Source organism: Phocoena phocoena, chromosome 13, assembly GCF_963924675.1.
Source record: "Phocoena phocoena chromosome 13, mPhoPho1.1, whole genome shotgun sequence".
Taxonomy (NCBI): Eukaryota; Metazoa; Chordata; class Mammalia; order Artiodactyla; family Phocoenidae; genus Phocoena; species Phocoena phocoena.
This window is the reverse complement of record NC_089231.1, coordinates 85,175,975-85,194,073: the sequence shown is the minus strand read 5'-3', so window position 1 is coordinate 85,194,073 and position 18,099 is coordinate 85,175,975. Positions and strand designations below refer to the sequence as shown.

At 47.1% G+C, this 18,099-nt stretch overlaps 1 protein-coding gene and 5 non-coding genes across 7 annotated transcripts; 5 read left to right on the top strand and 1 right to left on the bottom strand.

The window, feature by feature from the left end:
* Positions 1-311: 311 nt before the first annotated feature.
* On the bottom strand, positions 312-383 carry TRNAA-UGC (transfer RNA alanine (anticodon UGC)). The gene has a single exon. It is a non-coding gene; the product is annotated as a tRNA-Ala (tRNA).
* A 248-nt stretch (positions 384-631) lies between these two features.
* TRNAD-GUC (transfer RNA aspartic acid (anticodon GUC)) lies at positions 632-703 on the top strand. Its single transcript has one exon. It is a non-coding gene; the product is annotated as a tRNA-Asp (tRNA).
* Positions 704-2,680: 1,977 nt separating this feature from the next.
* TRNAF-GAA (transfer RNA phenylalanine (anticodon GAA)) lies at positions 2,681-2,753 on the top strand. The gene has a single exon. It is a non-coding gene; the product is annotated as a tRNA-Phe (tRNA).
* A 462-nt stretch (positions 2,754-3,215) lies between these two features.
* On the top strand, positions 3,216-3,287 carry TRNAD-GUC (transfer RNA aspartic acid (anticodon GUC)). Its single transcript has one exon. It is a non-coding gene; the product is annotated as a tRNA-Asp (tRNA).
* A 3,077-nt stretch (positions 3,288-6,364) lies between these two features.
* Positions 6,365-6,436, top strand: TRNAA-UGC (transfer RNA alanine (anticodon UGC)). Its single transcript has one exon. It is a non-coding gene; the product is annotated as a tRNA-Ala (tRNA).
* Positions 6,437-13,792: 7,356 nt separating this feature from the next.
* On the top strand, positions 13,793-15,009 carry UBC (ubiquitin C). 2 transcript variants are annotated; one of them, XM_065890191.1, is made up of 2 exons: positions 13,799-14,005; positions 14,081-15,009. In XM_065890191.1, the coding sequence occupies exons 1-2, from the start codon at positions 13,799-13,801 to the stop codon at positions 14,942-14,944; spliced, it is 1,071 nt and encodes a 356-aa protein (XP_065746263.1). In that variant the 3' UTR covers positions 14,945-15,009. The 2 variants fall into 2 exon arrangements, with proteins under 2 accessions (XP_065746264.1, XP_065746263.1); XM_065890192.1 differs by having other exon boundaries at positions 13,793-15,009.
* Positions 15,010-18,099: the final 3,090 nt, after the last annotated feature.

The following is an 18,099-nucleotide window of genomic DNA, read 5'->3' as shown; positions in this document are numbered from 1 at the left end:
GAGTTACGGAATGGACAGTTGCAAAACCCTCCTTAGAAATTCAGTGTTTCCTAACTGCTTGATGACGTGAATCACTACGAGTGTTTGTTTAAAAACGCGGCCCACTGCTGACCTGAATCCGAATCTCCAGGGGAGAGGACACGGGCATCTGTGATTGAGACCAAGGACGTTTGACTAGCGCCGCCCTCTCCAACGGAGCTCCCTTCTTAAGCCAGATGATGCGGGGCTTTGGGTCCCCTTCCCTGCTTTGCCTTCTGGTCGTGTGGCTGTGATCCAGAGGGGGGAAAAATTAATTCTAGGCGCAAAAAACGTGGAGATGCCGGGGATTGAACCCGGGGCCTCATACATGCAAAGCATGCGCTCTACCACTGAGCTACATCCCCAGACCCGTGGAGCTGCATGCTGGAAGTGAGGATATAGGAAGTAGTGACTTCGCTCCTCCACGTCTCTTCCGTTCTGGAGGCTCAGCGCCTTCAGAGACGCAAGTAAGTCTTTCCCGTCCCAGGAAGCCCACCAACCAGGGGCGCGCGGCACTGCGCCCGTGGAGACCGGTGTCCGGAGTAGATGGGTGTAGCAGCCGAAGAATGGTCTTTCTTTATGGGTTTGGCGGGAGAACACCCGTCGTAGCTCGTCCTCGTTAGTATAGTGGTGAGTATCCCCGCCTGTCACGCGGGAGACCGGGGTTCGATTCCCCGACGGGGAGGCTGTGTGATTATTTTAACTCACTCCAACACACATACAAGACATTTGGGGCATCTTCTTCAAAGTGATATGACTATGATAGACAGATATGCGTGGAAGCGTGTAAATTTGGTTTTCGGAGTATGTCCATTTCCTCAAGAAGATAGTGGAGAATACTGTATACTCAGCCATGAGCACTCTAGGCTCCCTTCTAGGTAAGAATAAATATACATAGTGAGTATATTCGTATTTATGATCGGATTACAGCAACAACTAGAGCGAACTAGCTCCCATCATGCACCAGGCAGTATTCGTAAGCGCTTTACAGGTGTGCACCCATTTAATCCTCACAATAAGCCTAGGAGGGGCTATTTTATCACATCAGACAGATGAAACGCAGGCACAGAGCGTGGATCCGGTAACTTGTCCGAGGTCACATGAATCAGTCTGGTCTAGACCCTGGTTACTTCCGGGGAGAAGGACTGGGATAAGGTGGGAGTGACTCTGCCTTTCCGTTCGGTACTTTTCTGGACTGTTCGAATTTTATTTTATTTTTTTTCCACTCTCCTTCCCTTCCTTCCTTCATTTCTTCCTTACTCGATTTTTATCAAATTGGTACACTTAGTTTTTCAAGAACTACTACACTTTCGTGAAAAGCAGCAGTAGGGTCCCCTGCTGTATCCCCTTGCTCCTGAAGGAATTTAGGACATCCCGTTTTGGTGTACTGTTTATTTTGAGCTGTCAGCACCTCACTGGTCTCCTTGCTGCCACTTGAGCCCCTCCTGTCCATTCTCCATACAGCAGTCAAGGGAGGCTTTAAGAGGTGAATCATATCACTCACTCCCCAGCAGCTTTCCAACACAAGAGAAAGTACAAACCCTTCACCGTGGCTTTCAAGGCCGGCACGATCCGGTCTCTGCCCACCTCTTTGTCCTCGCCTCCTATCTGCTGTCCCCTCACCCTCTTCACCTCTTCCACGCTGACTTTCCATTCATATAACTAGCCGGACTCTGTTTCAGCCTCAGGGCCTTTGCATCAGCTGTTGCCTCTGTTCCAGAGGCTCTTCCCCCAGCGGGCCCTTCATTCTCCAAGTCTTCTCAGCACTCTCTCCTTCTCTGACTGCCCCCATCCCAGGTGTTCCATCCCATCACTACCATTTATTTTGCTTCTTATTATGACGAACTATTCTGTTACTGTATTTGTGACTGGGTCACAGGGTCATTAGGTGCTCAGCAAACACTTATTAAATGACTTCACATCATGAAGGACGTCCACGCTTGTTCATCCTGTCCCAGACAACACTCCCCAGCCACCCATCTCCCAAAGGGCAGGGAAGCAGAGAAAGCCAAACCTGGACGCCGACCTGTGGATTTCCTCATGCCTTGGAGCTGAGCAGTTGCCACAGGTGGGGTGGCCATGCTTGGAGACCGAATCTCAGTCACTGCCGCAGGGAGAGCCCACACGGCCTCCCACACGCCTTGGCGTTGGCGTGGTCCGCATCCCTGCCCCGCCTTGGGCTGCTTGGTGAGCTCCACCCAAGGGGAGACCTTGTTCAGTTGCGCAGAGAAGGGAGCCTGAGAAAGCGGAGCTCCGAGCCAGGTAAGAATCGTTCTTTCCTTAATTCAGCAAATATTTTTAAGCACCTATTAGGTGCCAGGCACTGTTGTCGGCCTTAAGCGATACAGCAGTGACAGAGGCTGATGAGTTCCCTGCCCGTCGTGGGTCTGTCATTCTAGCCGGGGGGGACAGATAATGGACAAGGAAAACAACACCTAAGCTAACAGTAAACAATAAAGGGCTGGGGTCGCATCCGGAGGAGTGATCAGGGAAGGCTTCTCGGAGGCGGTGGCTTTGAAGGACGAGAAGGGGCGGGTGCGGGGCGAGCCTGGCAGGCCTGCGTTCCCGCCGACCCTGGTTCCTCAGCAGCGGATCCCCAGATCGAGGACCCAGGGCCATTAGACGACGAGGAGGCCAGAAGCGGAGGTTAGCGACGGCAGCAGCCGAAATAGCTCAGTTGGGAGAGCGTTAGACTGAAGATCTAAAGGTCCCTGGTTCGATCCCGGGTTTCGGCAGCTTAGTTTTTCTTCCCATGTGTCGGGGGAAAACAAAAAAGACGAAGTGATTCTTTCAAATGAATAAAGGGGTTTCATTTTCTTTGTTTAAAACATCTCCGAGCAGTATCGAAGGGAAGCCAGAGGGTATGGGAACCTCTTTACAACTCCCCAACTGGAAAAAGCCGACAAGACCAAGAGTTCCTTAACTCTTTTCTTTCACTTCATAGGCACTTAACCTCTGTTAGATGTCTGTTAGTTAATTTTTGCTGTTTATTAATTTTTGCTCTCTGAACCCTCACGGCTAAATCATGGACCAGGGAGGAAAAGTACTCTTTAAGATGGAATTAAATAAACTGGGATTTTTCCTTCTTTTGTTTTGTAGGAAAAGATGAAGTATTTAACCTTTTGGAACATGTGACTATTTAGGGAACGCTGAATGTACCTTTAAGAGGAGAGCCGAAAGACGCCTGCTAGAGCTTGTCCTCGTTAGTATAGTGGTGAGTATCCCCGCCTGTCACGCGGGAGACCGGGGTTCGATTCCCCGACGGGGAGGCGCGACCTCTTTTCGAGCTGCCGTACATTTTCTCATTTCTCTTCCAAAGAACTTTCATAAAAATTCCTTATTCTTTGAAAGAATCAACCTGGCAGGCAAGCGAGATTTGCACCGGCGGCTGTCTGTCATCCGCTTGGTCGTAGTCACGGACGAGCGTCCTCCCGTCACATGGTTACAAGAAAGAAAAAAGACAAAGTTCTCACGTTGAAGTGGAATTTTCCACCTTCTCATGCCACAGCGCCGCTGCCAAGTGTTTGGTTTATATAATGATCTCCCAGAATAAAACTGTCAACTCCTAAGGCCAGGAAATGCTCATTCGGCTGCAAATTTTTTTTTTTTTTTTTTTTTTTTTGCAGCAAATATTTCGTCTTCTTATGTCTTGCGCCGGCCCAGAGGTTGGCCCTCAGAAAATGTCTATGGATTTGAGACAGGAGGTAGGGTGAGTCTAAACTGGACGGTTTTTTTGTCTTACTTCAGTTGCAGACTCAGCTTCCTGCAACATGCCTATATTACCCTTCCCAGGCTCCTAGTCTTCATTCATTTATTTGTCTGTTCATTTATTTTTTTTCACATTAATTCCATACATATTTACTGAGTACTTATTATGCGCCAGGCACTGTTCAAGGCTCAGGGGATAGAGCAGGAAACAAAACAGGCAAGGCTCTGCCCTACTGAGCTTAGGACCAAGGCGTGGACACAGACAATCGGCAAATTGTATAAAAACAGGTTCTGAGACTGATAAATGCTACGGAGAAAAACAAAACAAATCGAAGTGATGCGATAGCGAATGCATGGGATTCACAGGTCCCTTCTTTTTTTTTTTACTTTTTTTTAAATTAAAAAAAAATCTTGGCCACACCGTGCAGCATGCAGGATCTTATTTCCCCGACCAGGGATCAAACCCTCAGCCCCTGCAGTAGAAGGGCAGAGTCTTAACCACTGGACCGCCAGGGATGGCCCCATAGGTCCCTTTAGAGAGGTGGCCAGGAAGGCCTTCCTGAGGACCCCGCCAATGAAAAGAAGCCAACCATGAGGAGATCTGGGGAACAGCTTTCCAGACAGCGGGAATGGCAAGTGCAAAGGCCCTGAGGTGCATAGCAGCCTGGTCGCCTGAGGAACAGCTAGGAGGCAGGTGTGGCTAGAGTGCCCATAGAGAGGAGCAGGGGCGTAAGGGAGGGACGTTACGGGCGGTCAACAGAGGCCAGATCACCGAGGGCCTTAAAGGCCAGAGTGAGGAGCATGGATTTGATTCCAAGTTTTACACAGAAAGCAAACATAATCGGGTTTGTTTGGAGCAATCAGGGGCACCTGCTGAACTGACTACAGGCCCTCAGCTCGCTCCCGAACCACGTCCAAAATACCACCACTTATGTTGCCGTCCTTCTTCCGTTCTGTGGCTAAGGTCGCTTGCTCTCATGGCTGCCCTCTCGAGCTAGAACAATAAGGAGAGAGGATGGCTTTCAACGGAGCCCCATTCCGCAGATCACCCCATCGCCCTCCTGCTCCTTTCCTGTTTCACCCAAACAGTATCAGCAAAGCGTCAGTTCACACACGGGGTGAATATGAGAAGTAGTAGGTCTTCGCTGGAGTTTATATAATAACAGCATTTTTAATAATGGGAACTGGCATTTCAGAGCACGGGCCTCGAACCAGGCACTGTTCTATACCTTCTCTGTGTAACTCATTCAGTGGTCACAACCACCCTGTGAGGCAGTTACTATTCAAATCTCCATTTCACAGATGAGGCCCAGAGAGGGGAGGTAATGAAATCACAGCTGCTGGGTCCAGTGTCCCGGGCACCAGCTCATTTGGGACTTGACTATGAGGGGTTTCAGGTACTGGCAGGCTGTAAGGGAGATGATTAGTTAAGGACTAGGGTGGCAGTGTATTTTGGGGTGCGTTCTCCACATCATAGTAAAGTGACTATTTCTTGCCAGGAAATCTCAAGTGCTGGTGGAAAGAGGCGTAGCCTCAGTTTTCGGTGTCTCCTTGTCTCTCACCGAACCAGTGAGTGGCACCTTGATGACTTGAGGGACACTCCATAGCATTGTGACTTCTCTCCCCTTGGGGAGCACTCTGGAAAAGAGGTGCTAATTGACAGCTAAGGAATGGCTCTTTTCAGTGAGCTACCTCATGGAGATTCCTTCCTTCCTCAGCGTTTTAGTGGGGGTGGATCTGTTTTTTTTTTAATGTATCTTTTTTTAATTGAAGTGTTGCGTTAGTTTCAAGTGTATATACGCATATATTCTTTTTCAGATTCTTTTCCACTGAGGGTTCATGTTGACATTCAGAGGTCTTTTTTTTTTTTTTTTTTTTTGTCTGAGTTGGGTCTTCATTGCGGTGCGGGGGCTTCTCATTGCGGTGGCTCCTCTTGTGGCGGAGCACGGGCTCCAGGTGCGCAGGCTTCAGTAATTGCGGCTCGTGGGCTCAGTAGTTGTGACTCGCGGGCTCTAGAGTGCAGGCTCAGTAGTTGTGGCTCATGGGGCTCAGTAGTTGTGGCTCACGGGCTCTAGAGCGTAGGCTCAGTAGTTGTGGCGTATGGGCTTAGTTGCTCTGCAGCATGTGGGAATCTTCCCAGACCAGGGCTCGAACCCATGTTCCCTGCATCGGCAGCTGGATTCTCAACCACTGCGCCACCAGGGAAGTCCCAATAGTCAGAGTTCTTGTTGGAGAAAAATAAAAAGAAAAATAAACGGTCTGCAAACCTCACAGTCACCAAAGGTTGGTATGGATTTAAAGACCAGGAAACCGGAGATTTCTGGGTGGAGGTGCAATGCGGGCAATGTCCTTATTTATTGGAAAGAAACCCTTTTATTTTCTGTTCCTTCTCTTCTGTCTGTGAGGAGCGACATTCAAGAATAGGTCTGTCTCCCTTTGCTCCTTGGCTCCGGTATCAGCTGGAATTTCAGCTGCAGAGCTGTGAACGACGGGTCTAGTTGGGAAACATAAAACGATTGATTTTGGTTTGCTTTAAACTTTAACACCCATTTAGGTATACAGCATTTTAATTTAGGAAAAAAAAAATCTAAAGAATAGACTATAGCAGAGAATTTCAGAAAGCGAAGAGAAAGGGGAGGGGGATGTAGCTCAGCGGTAGAGCGCATGCTTTGCATGTATGAGGCCCCGGGTTCGATCCCCGGCATCTCCACTGTACCGTCCCTGATTTTTTATTTATTTATTTATTTTCCCTCAAATTTCTGCCCCTGTTCATCATACAGACACCATGGACGTGATTATAACGGGTATTACTCCTCCGGTCACTACTTGGAAGTGGGATTTTCACAATAGGTGGGATCTGCCCTTCTTGAAGTCCCTAACACTCCAAATGTAATTTTATTAGGAGAGGCAAAGGGAAGCAGTTACAAGAAACATGTAAAGGCAAAGCCTGACATGATGACTGAAACCACGGAAAAAGTGAGAATGATCATTTAGGGAAGGTACCCTACGCTTCCTGGCATTGTGACTGCAGTTAAAGGCCTGGAGGCCTGGCGACTCATTCCCAGCCATCAGACGGCAAGCGTAGGCGTCATTCAAAGGTCTGAGCCCTTGCCCTTCAGTTGTGCTCTCAACTCCTTCTGAAAATGGAGCCATTTTCGGAGGGAGCCACCCAAAAGGAAACCAGCAGACACGGCAGGCGGGACCGTGCTTCCCGCTTCCTCAGCGACAGGCCACGTATGAACGCATGAATGACTGTGGCGCACATACTGTTTAAACCTATGTTTATACACTGTACTTTATCATTAAAAATAAAAGCTATTTTATTAAAAGAAGGGGTCCTGTTGCACTCTGGGTTCGGTGGTTCTTCGTCTGCGGAAATAATGAGTTCCTCATCCATCAAATCCTGTCTCTCATTTGATTTGACCTCATGTTTTAAATCATAAAAACATCTCATCTTAGAGCTGGAGGGATCTGACCCTGCACAGCCTTCGTTTCTTGAGATGAAACAAATTCATGAAATGACTCCCAGTTAGGGAGTGGAGTACTGGTGACAGGTTCTCTTTGTAATGAACTTCCATGAAGGTTATTTCTCCCTAAATGTCAACAAGGTTTTAAGAGAACAAAACGTTGAGGTTATCTCTATAAAGTCATCAGGCCTCACAAGAAATGAATCATATGATTCTGTTTTACTTTGTATCTTATGCTTAAATATTTCTAATAGCACAATGACAAGGAAAACACCATAAGGAAAAAAGAACAAGGTGTGCTGAGAAATGGAGCTTTCTAGAAAAGATGTCATAAATCTTTGAAAAAAAATGTTTTTCAATGATTAGATTTGATTTTACAAATAAAAAAAATCAAAATCCATTATATATCAAATCTAATCCAATGATTAGATTTGATTTTACAATTAAAAAAAATCAAAATCCAAAAAAATGTTTTTCAATGATTAGATTTGATTTTACAATTAAAAAAAATCAAAATCCATTATCTGAGAAATGGAGCTTTCTAGAAAAGATGTCATAAATCTTTGAAAAAAAATGTTTTTCAATGATTAGATTTGATTTTACAATTAAAAAAAATCAAAATCCATTATATGAGGTACCAAAGGTAGTCACATTCTTGCGACTTCCCGGCGGTCTAGTGGTTAAGCCTCCGCGTTCCCACTGCAGGGGGACACAGGTTAGATCCTGGTCTAATATCTAAAATTTAAAAACTAGCCAAATTCATAGAAACAGAAAGAATGATGGTTGCGAAGGGCTGGGGGTGAAGGGTTAGTGTTTAATGGGTACAGAGTTTCAGTCTTGCAAGATGAAAAGTGGAGATGGATGGCGGTGATGGCTGCACAACAGGGCGAAAGGTGAAAGGTAGCAGAACATGCCCCTGACGTTATTTTGAGCTACCAGCACTTGAAAAACAGCAAATGCAAAGCAAGGCTCTCACCGAACTCCCCTTCTCCGCCCAAAGACAGATCCTTCCAAAGGAACTCCATGGTCCTAGATCCCCTACCCAGGAGTTTCACTAACCAGGGAAGATTGGCTCTTGACACAGGAGAGACTAAAAGTTGATACCAAACTGTGTCAGAAGCTATCATATCTCTCATATCATATCCATTCTTCTATTCTTCCAGTAAAAATCATTTACTCTCCCTTAAGAGGACTTTCCCTGTTAAGATGGTATTTAAGCCTAAATTCTAAAGTCACATCTTTGAGTGACACATTTTCCCTCCGGGGTATCTCCAATATATTCAAGACGTGTGCATGTTAATAAATTATTGTGCTTTGTTTTGTTTTGTTCAGGACTCAGAAGGGTAAAAGGAAAATTATTTTTCCTCCCCTACAATATACTTAACACTACTGAACTGTACACTAAAAAATGGTTGAGATGATATATTCTGTGTATTTTGCCACAATTTAAAGACAACAAATTAAAACACAAAACAAACGCCCAATAAGTTAACTAACTTCTTAACGTTCCTATACTAGGCAAAATTGGAACTTTCTGACTGGTGGGGGATGAAATGGGTTATTTTGAAGCCGGAGCAGTTTGTTTTCTGCCACACAATGCAAATACACAAATGTAAGCAGGAAAAGGAACAGAGCCTCTAGGGCTTCTTCTCCTTCTTTTTTTCCCCCGCTAAGGCGCAGATTCCCTTGACTTCCTTTTATGATTATATAACTGATGACAACACAAGGCAAACCTTTCCCATCCAGCTCTCCGATTTCACCCTTTCCCTTAGGAGGAAAATGTTTGCTGGTCGTTGTGCGAACATTCTCATGTTGCTGAGTTAAGTCCCATACAAGGTTATGTGACCTTCAGCGGAGCTGAATCCTTTGGGGGAAGGAGGAAAGGCAGGCGGACAAACAGGCACCAGTCCCACCCCCTGCAGCCCAACACCCAGGCCCTTTGTGAGCTCAGCTCATCACGTGCTCACGCCCGCCCACCAATCCCGCCTTGCTGCTGGGTCTCTGTCACTCTTCCATTGGTGCCAGCTCTGACGCAATCCCTTCTGGGCCGCCTGCAAAGGATGGGTCAGTGGATGAGGGAGCTGAAAATGGATCCAGTGACTCAAGCTGCTTCTAGCACGTTCTAGCACATTGCATTCTAGGTCAGGGGATTTTAGGAGCGTGACTTGATACCCGATTCCTGAATCCAAGTGGGACATTCAGACTTTGGGAGCCCTTCTCAGCAAATAGAAAAGCGGTTGTAACAACAGCAACAAAACTCCTCTGTACAGCAGGGTTTATCAACCCAATGGATTACTGACATTGGGGACCGGGTAATTCTGTATTATGGGGGACCGTCCATTGAAGGATGTTTAGCAGCATCCCTGGCCTTTATCACTGGGTGCTAGTGGCATTCCTCACCCCCAATACCACAGTATGACAACCACAAATGTCTCCTGGGAATTCCCTGGCAGTCCAGTGGTTAGGACTCAGTGCTTTCACTGCTGTGGCCTGGGTTCAATCTCTGGTCAGGGAACTAAGATCCCGAGAGCGGAGAGGGGGCCAAAAAAAAAAGTCCCCAGACATGGCCAGATGTCCACCGATGGGCCAAATCTCTCGTGGTTGAGAACCACTGCTCGAGGTAAACAGCAGCCACCTGTCTTTGGGGTGGTCATTTTTCCCTCCCCTCCCCCTCACCTCAGTGCCCTTGGACAAATGTTTATTTCTTTGTGCTTCAACCGAACCCACAGTTAGACTTAAGTTAGGGACCACAGGGGTGGTGCAGAGAATTTTTCTGCTAGAGACAACACAGTGTTCTCAGCTCGTAAGAATGTTGTTTTCTCTTTGGAGATAACCCCGGGCCCATTCCCCCACCCTCTGAGCCTCTCTTCTCTCTCCTCTCCCCCCTCTTTCTCCTTCTTTCCCTCCCTTGCCTCTGAAATCAGGCCTGTTTTTCTCTGTACCTTTCCCTCCCTTGCCTCTGAAATCAGGCCTGTTTTTCTCTGTACCTTTTGGACCATGAAAAAAACTATGTCACAAAACTCGTGACTCAGCCTTTAAACAACAGGAATCACAAGGCTTGCAGGAAAGGAACAGCCCAAAGCAAACAGGGTGTGGTTTGAAGCCAGGTCTGGTCACCTGAGAAAGTGTCTCAGCTTTTTGTTCCTCCAAAAACTTCTTTCTGAAATTTAGGGAGAAAAAAACTTTAGAAAGAGCCTTGATGTTCTGTTCCTTTAAACTCCCTTTCCAAAAATTTAGAAATAACTTTCATGGAAGTCTGTGTTGGAAGTCACTGTGAAACGGCAGAAATGCGTCTCGGGGTGGGGTGGGAGGCTCCGAGGAGCTCCAGTTCTTTATGTCTCAGCTCAGAAAGAATTCAGCGAGAGGCAAAGTGATAGCTAAGGAGTGATTTATTAGACTAGGACGCTTGTGAGGCTTCCAAGCGGGTGGGCGAGAGGGGGCTGCACCCCGAAAACTTAGTGGGCTACAGCTTTAGAATCCAACAAAAAATGGGGAGGGGGAAAAGACCACCTTCTTCCTCATTCTTGAGTAGATGTTAAGCTTCCATCATCAGTTCCTCCTCCAGGTCAGGCAGGGGAGTTTTCTTGTCCCTCCATAGTCAAGTCAGGACTGTCATGGCACAGTGGAAATGAGCAAAAAGGTGGTAACATATATTAAAAATGGTAAATCATCTCAGGTTTCAGTATAATGTCACCCTCTCCTTATATGTTTGTTTTTAGTACGCCCAGAGGAGCGTGTGCTAGGAATCATTAAGTTACTGAGCTCAGTGGGCAGGATATGGGTCTCCTTCCACCGTTGTTTGTTTCGGGGCATGTCTCATGCTTCTGTTGCATGGGTTTTTTGTTAAGCAAGCCTGCTGGTTTTGTGGTTAAGTAAACCTGCTTTCTTGAGTGAAAGACCCCTTAACTTACTTTTTTCTCTACTTACAATCCCCTAGTGGGATTAACTATAATGTTTAATCACCAACTTTGTCTCTTTACTCTGTCCCTGTCAACTGGGGTCTCCTGCTAACCTGAAAAATGACATTTTATTTTTATTATTCATTCTAATTTCCCAGTAATAAATTCATTCTGAAAAAAGTTAAAAATGATAGAGGTTAAAGTCTATTTTGAAAATTGCTCAGAGCTTTTTCATAAGTACATACCCAGGTTACCAAAGAAAATATATAGCAGTTTTGTTCTGATTCACGTTTTAAGTATAATGTTTAAATAATGTTCATAATTTCAAGCAGGAATGTAGTCTTTTCCTAACGGCAGAACATTTTTTAGTCAGTTGCCCCTTTTTCTCTTTCTATATTTTTGAAGGCTTTAAGGGTAAAAATCAAAAACACCCTCCTCTCATTTGTACAAATAGGGAATATTTCTAGAAGAGTCCAGAAAGAATGGTGGCTGGGGAATTGAATGCATGAGGAAGATTTTCCACTGTAAACTTCAAAAAAATCTGTTGGCATCATATTCGTATATTTCAAAATAGTTGAAAAATCTGCTGGAGAAAGGACATAGAGATCATAAAATAGATTGTCATAAAAAAAAGGAAAAAGATCTAACTGACGATCTTTTTCTCTTCTTTTACCCAAAGGGAATTTGCCTAGAGAATTAAATTTTATATTTGGGATATTAATTTTTTTCCCCAGGAATAAACAGAACTTAGATTCAATAAGTATCTTCTTAAAATCTCGGGTTTAAATAGGTTTGATTTCTGATTTCTGAGCTCAACTAAATGTCAACAGAATTCAAATTCCAACGCCTCCCTGTTGATAATCAAGCACAAACCAGGAAGGCTGAAGAGCAATCTAGAAAGTTCTGTCAGCTTTCAAGTCCAGCGCAAAGAGTTTTACACAGCTGTGTGGAATTTCTGCTTTTCTTTTCAAAATTCAATGTAGACCTGCCATAGGCATTTCTCCCTTGGAAACTTAGTTTTCACTCCTGTGTTCGGAGGAATTCCTGAGGCTCCTGACGACCCGTCTGAGGCGGGCATGAGGCCGCGTCCCTGGGATTTGTCGAGTCATCCGTCTTGTCTCGGTGCCCGCCCGGTGGGGGATGGGTGCGGCCGCCGCAAGTTGGGGGGCTGGACTCCCAGAGTAGGCCTCGCGACGGGCTGAGGATGAGGGGGAAGTTCTGGGCAACAGAAACACTACCCATATCTAAATATGACTCACAATAAACACCCCTCTTTATTCGCGGGGGGGGGGGGGGGAGGGGCAGGGCGGGGTGTGCGCTGGGCAAGCGCGACCCCGACTCGGTGTGAGGTGCTCGGCCGGAGCCCTGTACGCCTAGGGCGGGCCTCGCGAACGGCGGGGCCCGTCCGGCCCGGGGGGAAGGGGCATCAAGGCCGGGCGGTGGAGACGGCCCGCTCCGGACGTCTGAGCGACTCCACGCCGGGTTTTCAGGCCGCCCGCTCCCCACTCTCCCTCCCCTCAATTCGAGCCCGGGGCAAGTCCGCGGACGCAGCGCTCAACCAGCGCGCTGATCCCTCCGCCAGGCCTCTCGGGACGGCGGCCCGCTCCGCGCCAGATTCGGCCCCAAAGCTCCAGTCTTCACGGGAGAGCATTTTATGAGTGGAATTAGTTGAGTCTGGGGTTTCTCTTCAGAGGGCAGGAGGGCTGCGAAAAGTAGTCCCTTCTCGGCGTTTCTGCGGAAGGATCTATCGGAGCGGCGCTACCTGCAAGTATATAAGGAAGCGCCGGCGGGAGCGCTGCGCAGGCATTTTCGTGAAGTTTGGGAGTCGAGTTGCGGTTTTTCTGCGTTTGCTGCCGTCACCACCATTTGGTAAGGAGGGGTCCCGGGGGTCTCGCGGCCGCGGGGGGCGCGGGGTGTCGACTTGCCCGCTGCGGCAAAGGGAGCAGCCGAGGCCTTTAGTTACCCGGGGCCCGCTAGCAGCAGGGTAGCCCTGGGAGGGAGGAACGCGGCAAAATGGCGTCCGTTCCCCGTCCCTCGGTGGGAGAAGCCGGACCCCGAAGCGGGCTGTGAGGTGGGAGAGAGAAGATGGGGCGCGGGGGAGGGGCCTGCGGGTGAAAAGGAAACGCGAGAGGCCCGTGAGGCCTCCGTGGCGGCGGGGCCCAGCTTTTTGGGGAACGGGCTTGGGCAGCGTGTGAGGGAAGCGAACATTAGGGCACGGTTTGACTCGAGCGAGAACTCGGTTTCCCGTCCCAGTAAGGGGACAGTAACTGCCGATGCCACGGAGCCGTCCTGCACCCGCGAGGGCGGAGGGGACCCGCTCGCCAACGCGGTTACGAGACGTCATCCCTTCCGTGGGCTCATAATCGAGGGTGGGGCCGCCTGCTGGTATGTGTGGAGGGAGAGTTTTTCTGGTCTCGGGGCACAGGGTTTGGGCCTGGGGTGGTCGCTGCCGTGTTGGCAGGGGACAGACGGCCAGTGAGGGGGGAGGGTGAGTGAGGCCCGCGAATTGACTGCTTTTCTTTCTTAAGTGCGTGAAACGTTGGCTTTGACCTTATTTGTCAAGCTTTTGAGTTTTTGGGCAAGTTAGTCATTTGGTTAGTATATAGTGACGTATAATTTTGTAGCGTTAGGTATGTGTTGACTTCTGAATTACCTGTTAAACGCTGGGGTTATTTTTTGTGTTAATTTTTTTTGTTGCAACAGACAATGCAGATCTTCGTGAAGACCTTGACTGGCAAGACCATCACCCTGGAGGTGGAGCCCAGTGACACCATCGAGAACGTCAAGGGGAAGATCCAAGAAAAAGAGGGCATCCCCCCAGACCAGCAGAGGCTCATCTTTGCCGGGAAACAGCTGGAAGATGGCCGCACTCTCTCTGATTACAACATCCAGAAAGAGTCGACCCTGCACCTGGTCCTCCGTCTGAGGGGTGGTATGCAGATCTTCGTGAAGACCTTGACCGGCAAGACCATCACCCTGGAGGTGGAGCCCAGTGACACCATCGAGAACGTCAAGGCCAAGATCCAGGATAAGGAGGGCATCCCCCCAGACCAGCAGAGGTTGATCTTTGCAGGCAAGCAGCTGGAAGATGGCCGCACTCTCTCTGATTACAACATCCAGAAAGAGTCAACCTTGCACCTGGTCCTCCGTCTGAGGGGTGGTATGCAGATCTTCGTGAAGACCTTGACTGGCAAGACCATCACCCTGGAGGTGGAGCCCAGTGACACCATCGAGAACGTCAAGGCCAAGATCCAGGATAAGGAGGGCATCCCCCCAGACCAGCAGAGGCTGATCTTTGCAGGCAAGCAGCTGGAAGATGGCCGCACTCTCTCTGATTACAACATCCAGAAAGAGTCAACCTTGCACCTGGTCCTCCGTCTGAGGGGTGGTATGCAGATCTTCGTGAAGACCTTGACTGGCAAGACCATCACCCTGGAGGTGGAGCCCAGTGACACCATCGAGAACGTCAAGGCCAAGATCCAGGATAAGGAGGGCATCCCCCCTGACCAGCAGAGGCTCATCTTTGCAGGCAAGCAGCTGGAAGATGGGCGCACTCTCTCTGATTACAACATCCAGAAAGAGTCAACCTTGCACCTGGTCCTCCGTCTGAGGGGTGGTATGCAGATCTTCGTGAAGACCCTAACCGGCAAGACCATCACCCTGGAGGTGGAGCCCAGTGACACCATCGAGAACGTCAAGGCCAAGATCCAGGACAAGGAGGGCATCCCCCCAGACCAGCAGAGGCTGATCTTTGCAGGCAAGCAGCTGGAAGATGGGCGCACCCTGTCTGACTACAACATCCAGAAAGAATCCACTCTGCACCTGGTCCTGCGCTTGAGGGGAGGTGTCTAAGTTCTCCCTTTTAAGCTTTCGACAAGTTTCATTGCACTTTTCTTTCAATAAAATTGTTGGCATTCTCAAATAGTGTAATTTATTTCTTTTTAATAAGTGTTTGCAGAAGATTCTTTTTAATTAGGGGTGGGGTGTGAGGGATCAAAGTTTTGGTCTACCAGATGATTCTGTGATAACCTAGAGGTAAGCAATGTCAGTAACATAGAACTGTAGTGGGTGAGTATAAATAAAACCCAGACAAGTTGGAGGCTGCAGTTAGAATTTTCCATGTGGACGCTTAGATGTAGATTTACTTGTAAGCTACTGACTTTAAAAATACTGAGTTTGGGTGTGGTACCTGAGAGTGGGAGGGTTTCTGGAATACCAGCAGGGAGGAGCTATTAGAGGGCCGGAGTGGTGGAAGGGAGCCAGAGTGGTGGAACGGAACCTACAGAAAAATCAGTTTTAGTACATAGCTCTGTTTAAATTCACATTGAGCTGCATAGAAAGTCATTTGACCAGATGTTTTTTAAAAGGATGTGGTAATGTTTTTTTGAATTTTATGTTTCATACAGCAGGTTCTTACTATCGTATGCATATTAGTGTATATATGTCAATCCCAATTTCCCAATTCATCACACCACCACCCCCTGCCACTTTCCCCTATTGGTGTCCATAAGTTTGTTCTCTAGGATGTGGCAGTTTAATTTTTACTAAAGTCTCATTAGGCGTTATGCTAGAAAGTTTAGGAGTTAGTAGTTAGAGAAGTAAAGCTATTGTCATAATTTTTGCTAAGATAAAGTTGTCAAGATTCCTTAATTTTCTGAGACTAGGTGAAAGATTTGTATATAGCTAAATTGGTGGGTGAAGCCATTGGCTCTTGGTCTTTTATAGTAGTGACTTACCAGTCAGATGCTACTGGTAAGTATCTTTGTATGTCATAACTAGAGCCAAAGGTGAAAGTTGCAGGGAAGCTGGTTTAATATAAGGAGCTGGCACTGGTTGGTAGGTACCCCAGAAGTCAGAGGCTTATTTGAAGGACTCGAAATAAGGGATTGTTCTCTCCAAAGAGCACCACTCCCGCTAGCTTCTCCCTTCCTCTCTCCCACTTTTAGGGTATGCATGTGTAACTTCTGATGCAGAGGAAATTCTGTATTACTGCCAGTTCTAAAATACCTGAAGTCAACAGGCTTAAGTCCTCCCTTTAGGGCATCACAACTAGGAAATGCCATTTGAAAAGTTTGTCTTAGGCAAATCCGTTACTTATTGTGGGTTTTCACTTTATTGACACCAGAGCATGTATAGTTCACTGGATTTCCGTGATCCACCCATGCAAATGAACATACAGGTCGAGAAGCAACATTACAAAAATCCCTGGAACTCCACCAGCACCTGTAACCACGTCCAGTCGCTGTAAGTAGTTTTTGTGTAAGTAAGTTTTTTATTTTATTTTATTTTGTGGTACGTGGGCCTCTCACTGCTGTGGCCTCTCCCGTTGCGGAGCACAGGCTCCGGACGCACAGGCTCAGCGGCCATGGCTCACGGGCCCAGCCGCTCTGCGGCATGTGGGATCTTCGCGGACCGGGGCACGAACCTGTGTCCCCTGCATCGGCAGGCAGACTCCCAACCACTGCGCCACCAGGGAAGCTTCTGTTAAGTAATTTTATTGCTCATTAAAAACAAGTGGTCAGGGGCTTCCCTGGTGGCGCAGTGGTTGAGAGTCCGCCTGCTGACGCAGGGGATGCGGGTTCGTGCCCCGGTCCGGGAAGATCCCACATGCCGCAGAGCGGCTGGGCCCGTGAGCCGTGGCCGCTGAGCCTGCGCGTCCGGAGCCTGTGCTCCGCAACGGGAGAGGCCACAACAGTGAGAGGCCTGCGTACCGCAAAAAAAACAAACAAACAAACAAAAAAAAACAAGTGGTCATAGCATAGGGGTAAAACGTCAATAGCATCTTGAAAATGACTGCCCTGCAGGACAGGCTTTGCAAGGTTCCTAAGGAGGTGTTAGTGATGAGTGCTTTGTGTTCGAGTGTGAGGCGGTCAGTGGCTAGTGATGCTTCAGAATGTGGGGCTGGGTCAGCTCGTGGTGGGGGGGTGGACCATGTGTGCGACATGCAGTTAGAAGGATCTTGGCATTAGAGCATAAAGCTGTGTGGGTGTCCTAGGGGTGGGGATGCTCAATGGAGAACTTGCTGAGGAACACTTGGCTCCTTCCTGTCAAGTTGAGTGAAAGGAATTGCTAACTACAGGTGTAAACACTAGAAAAGATTTGAAAAACAATTAAAAACACTAAAATCAGTGATGGTGCAAACTATATGTAAATATATTAAATATTAAAATATGCACAAGATATAGTACAAACATTAAAATCATGATAAAGGAAGTGAAAGTTACACATAAGCTTACTCCCAGGAAAATGAGTATATTTGCCTCTTACTGTATCTAATTACAATGTATACATTGTTTCATAAAGTCAAAGGTAGCCCACCTAAGTTCCTAAGTAGTTAAGTAACCATATTCCTTCCCAGTGATAACTAATTTTAAAGTTTGGTATTCCTTTGGGCTTTCCTCCTGTGTAGTAAATACATATAGATGTATACATAAATACAAATAGGACCATTGACAGCATAGTGTTTCTCAGCCTTTTTTTTAAAACTAGGTAATTATGGACATCTTTCCATGCCAGCATATCAGGATCTCCTTCATTTTTAATACTCCAGCTTGTATTTCATTGTATAGATGATCATCTGTGACTTAATTTAACTTGTCCACCAACATTTGATTCTAGGTTTTTGCTGTTACAATCCAGCTGTAAAGTACATCCTTATACACATCTGTCATATACTAATATTTTGAAAGGATAGCATAAAAATACAAGATTTCTATTTAATAAGGCTCTTGGGGATAATTTTAAAAATCAGCCTTAAAACATTTTTATAATGATTACTGTATTTGTTACTGTCTCATTTTCCTACTTTCATTTTTTTGAGTAAATAATACGTTCATGTGTTTCAGACATATAAAAAGTTTAAAACAGTATATAATGAAAAGTTTTCAGTTTTGTCTCCCAGCCTCTTGGTTCTCCACTTCCCCTAGTATGTGCTTTCAGAGTTTCTCTGTGCATGTACAAGCGACTACTGATTATTAATTCCCCTTTATGCAAAAGGTAGCATACTG